Consider the following 4,067-nt stretch of genomic DNA (forward strand, 5'->3'; position numbering starts at 1 on the left):
CAGAAAAAACCTAGGTATAGACTAACTATAAATCCATCCGTTTGTTGTGTAGCCTTCCAAGTAATATGATCACATTTTATTGACAGTATAAAATTGTGAACACAAAAGTTTATAAAAGCAGTGAACAATTAACTGAATTAAGGACTATAAACTCAATTACTGTATTTTTCACTCTATAAGACACACCTAAACATAAGACACACATAGTTTTTAGACAAGGAATACAAGAAAAAAATATTCTAAGTAAATGGTGTAATATAAGACGCCATCAGGAGACAGTGGCTAGGAAAATTCAGCCTGTGAGGCCAAAGTATATTTACAATACACTGGTCCACAGCTGGTTAAATACATTTACCTAACTCTTTTCTTTACTTCAGAAAATAAAAGAACATTTTAAAATATTTTTTCTTTAATATAAAAAATTAAAAGCCACAGCAGCTATCATATAGTGTTAAACAAAAGCTCTATACGTGAAGGTGAAAGTGCATTAAGCTGATTGCTTACAATATGTGGTATGTCTGTACAATAAAGGGGCATAAGGTTGCAGATGTCAAGTAGTTAGTATATGCTCTCCTCCCCTGCACTCAGGCTTCAGCTCCAGAATACATTCTCTCCATAAGACACACAGACATTTCCCCCCATCTTTTTGGGAAAAAAAGTGTGACTTATGGTACGAAAATTATGGTAATTATTCACAGATCAAACAAAATATATTTTTTAAGAATTTAAATGCTATAAAAGTTATATATTTATATTTGTCTTATAGAACAAAATGACAATACTGAAATTTTATCCAATGTTATTAAAGCTAATATGTAAAATACATGCAAAGAAAAAATACTTGAATATGTTACCAAATTTATTATAGCTGGATAATGTATCAGGTATATTTGAGTAAAATTTTTCTTTTTATTATTTTATTAATGCTTATCATAGCTATGTAATACTTACTTTAAAAACAAAATAATTCATTATTTATGTTACCTTTATATACTTAATATTTTTGTTGAGTAAAATAAAAACATGGCATTATAGCCTCTTATAAGTTTTAGGAGTGTATCATAGTGTATAAACACATGTATATAGTACATTATATTAAATACTAAAAGTCCAATTAATGGAATCCTTTACCTAATAACCCATCTTAACTGAATTTCTCAACCTTCTCCCACCTTCAGTTCTGGTAACCATTATATGGTACTACATAGTTTCAAAGACTTCTTAGTCTCATCTAGTTCATTATCTGAATAGATTCATATGTTAAATGTCTTTTTCCATATAACTAATATAATACTGTATTTCTTCAATATATATCTTGGTTTCTCTTGATCATTATTTCTCAAAGTAGAAGTAGCATCCCCAATTCAGTGAGACTGTACTAGCTTAAGGTACAATTTGAAGAACCCTTTCATTTTCCCTTACTTAAAGAGCTCTAAATGATATTTTTGCCTTTTCATTCTGTAAAGGAGGACCGACTAAACTTGGGAACTCTACTTACATTTTTTTATCACACTACTCACTCATTAATTTTACTTTTCTTTAGTGTGGGGCTTCCTAAATAGTGCTCACTTCTGGCTCTACTCTGCAAGTCAGTGATGACCTGAGAGTTCAATGACTAGATCCATATATGCAGTGCTACTCAAGCCCTGAAATTCTTGGTACTACCAGGGACACCATAACATTGTTTGGGGCTCCCAGGATTATACCCAGGTATACTCAATATTGACCTGGTAATTATTCTAAGTGCCTAGATTTGCAAATAATCTGAAGCTATTTGAATCATCTCCCAAGTCTTTTTACTTATTTGTAATAAGTTGTTCTTCAGAAAATTTTACCTGGGTATTTGTCCTACAAAAGTATAACACATAATTTGAGAATATGTATATACTGAATTGGAGAGATTGAAACATAGACAAAAAACCAAATAACCCATAACCCAATATAAAAAATAGTAATACTAAAATATTCAAAGGGTGAAGTTAACACACAAAAAACTATTTTGATTAATTCCTTGAAATGAGGGAAATTTTGGATAGGAAGGAATCTTGTAGGGTAAGTAGATATTATCCAGGATGGTAATAGGGTAAGGTAGGGGACATATTAACTGAAGAAAATAAAGCAAAGGTAAAAGGGAATAGAATACATCAAAAGGGATGTAACTTGTTCAGGAAGGTTGGCATATGTAAGTGTTGAATGAAACTATGCAAGTAGAATCATATATTGAGTATACGTCAAGTATACAGTTTGTGCCCAAAAGGCCTGCTTTCAACATGAAGGCTTGAGAGAAAAATCAAAAGACTTTAAAATTCTTTTATTATGTACCTTTTACTATGTCAAGAGATCATTTAGAAAATTATGTTGTTATCTATAAGGTACCATGAAGGAAGGGGAAAATATATAAGTACAATAAAGAGGAAAATGGTGAAATAAAAGGAAACTAATTTGAGATATTCTGGGATTTTTAACTGGAACTTTTGGATATTTAAACCATAAATATTGACATGGAAAGAGTTCTAAGATGGGTCAAAATAGTACTAGAGAAATTAAATAATATAACAAATTCAAAGTAAGTTTGAATCATTCTCATTTTGTGCAAAAATGTTCATTTAATAAATGCCATTGGATACTGTTTATAGGCTGGAAAGCAGAAGAAATCACTGTGATTGTCTGAGGACTAACTAAAGAAGATAAATAATATTGCACAAAAACAATGAAAAAGGAATATTTATATTTCTTCAACAGGAAAATTGCATGGAGAAGATGGAGACAGAAAACCACACCAGTGTGACGAAACTTATCCTTTTGGGGTTAACACAGGATCCTACACTTGGTGTCATCTTGTTTGTGATATTTCTAGGTATATATGCTGTTATTTTAACAGGCAATATCAGCATAATTACTTTGATAAGAAGTTGTTCCCAACTGCAAACCCCCATGTATCTTTTCCTCAGTCATTTGGCCTTTGTGGATATTGGGTTTTCCACATCAGTCACACCTATAATGCTTATAGGATTCCTTAAATATAGAATGACCCTCCCTGTTGCAGGCTGTGAAGCCCAGCTGTGTTCTGTGGTCTCATTTGGAACAACCGAATGCTTTCTGTTGTCTGCCATGGCCTATGACCGCTATGTGGCCATTTGCTCCCCCCTGCTCTACCCCACCCAAATGTCCCCTAGAGTTTGTGCCATCTTATTGGGAGCCTCTTACATAGGTGGATGTGTAAATGCTTGGACATTTACTAGTTGTATATTGAGTGTGTCTTTCTGTGGGCCAAATGAGGTTGATCACTTCTTCTGTGATTTTGCCCCTTTGTTGAAACTTTCCTGCTCAGATGTCTCTGTTATAGGAATTATTCCTTCTGTCTCTTCTGGATTGGTTATTATGTTTACAGTTTGTGTTATATCTCTCTCTTACATCTTCATCCTCATCACAGTCCTGAAGATGCGCTCCAAGGAAGGGCAAAACAAGGCTTTCTCCACCTGTACCTCCCACCTCACTGCAGTTACTCTCTACTATGGGACTATATTCTTTATTTATGTCATGCCTAAATCCAGTTATTCAACTGAGCAGAACAAAGTGATATCTCTGTTCTATACTGTGGTGATTCCCATGTTGAATCCACTTATTTATAGCCTGAGGAATAGAGATGTGAAGGAAGCCCTGAGAAAATTAACTATTGGAATATTTTCTTAATCTCTATTCGTGGTATTTTGATTGTATTGTAAAGGTTTTCTTATGCATTATCACAGCTGGTATTATCAATAAACATGCTTAAATTATAAGCACTTTTAGTTTTTCAATTTATTTATGAAATAACATTTTAGGCTACACCCAAGAGTGCTCAATGTTACCTAGGTCACTTCTAGTGGGGATTGGGGGGCAATATGGGATACTAGGAATTGAATTCTGGTTGACTATGCAAGGCATGTCTTACACACAGTAGTATTTCTCTGGCCTCTTCAAACAATATTTAAATGTATTTTGTATAGTCTTCATTTGTAGTCATACAAACTATATGAAACATTGATGATACTATATTTTCCAAAAATCATTTAGTACAGAGACAT

At 33.0% G+C, this 4,067-nt stretch overlaps 1 protein-coding gene across 1 annotated transcript; it reads left to right on the forward strand.

Annotated features, from left to right (window-relative positions):
• The first annotated feature begins 2,751 nt into the window (after nucleotides 1–2,751).
• LOC126018951 (olfactory receptor 491-like) lies at nucleotides 2,752–3,693 on the forward strand. Its single transcript, XM_049781072.1, has one exon. The coding sequence runs from the start codon at nucleotides 2,752–2,754 to the stop codon at nucleotides 3,691–3,693; it is 942 nt and encodes a 313-aa protein (XP_049637029.1).
• The last annotated feature ends 374 nt before the right edge of the window (nucleotides 3,694–4,067 follow it).

The sequence above is a fragment of the Suncus etruscus genome, chromosome 9, assembly GCF_024139225.1.
Source record: "Suncus etruscus isolate mSunEtr1 chromosome 9, mSunEtr1.pri.cur, whole genome shotgun sequence".
Classification (NCBI taxonomy): Eukaryota; Metazoa; Chordata; class Mammalia; order Eulipotyphla; family Soricidae; genus Suncus; species Suncus etruscus.

Bases quoted from the DNA above. Each gene is read 5' to 3' on its own strand.
- LOC126018951 (XM_049781072.1), top strand. From the start codon at position 2,752: ATGGAGAAGATGGAGACAGAAAACCACACCAGTGTGACGAAACTTATC.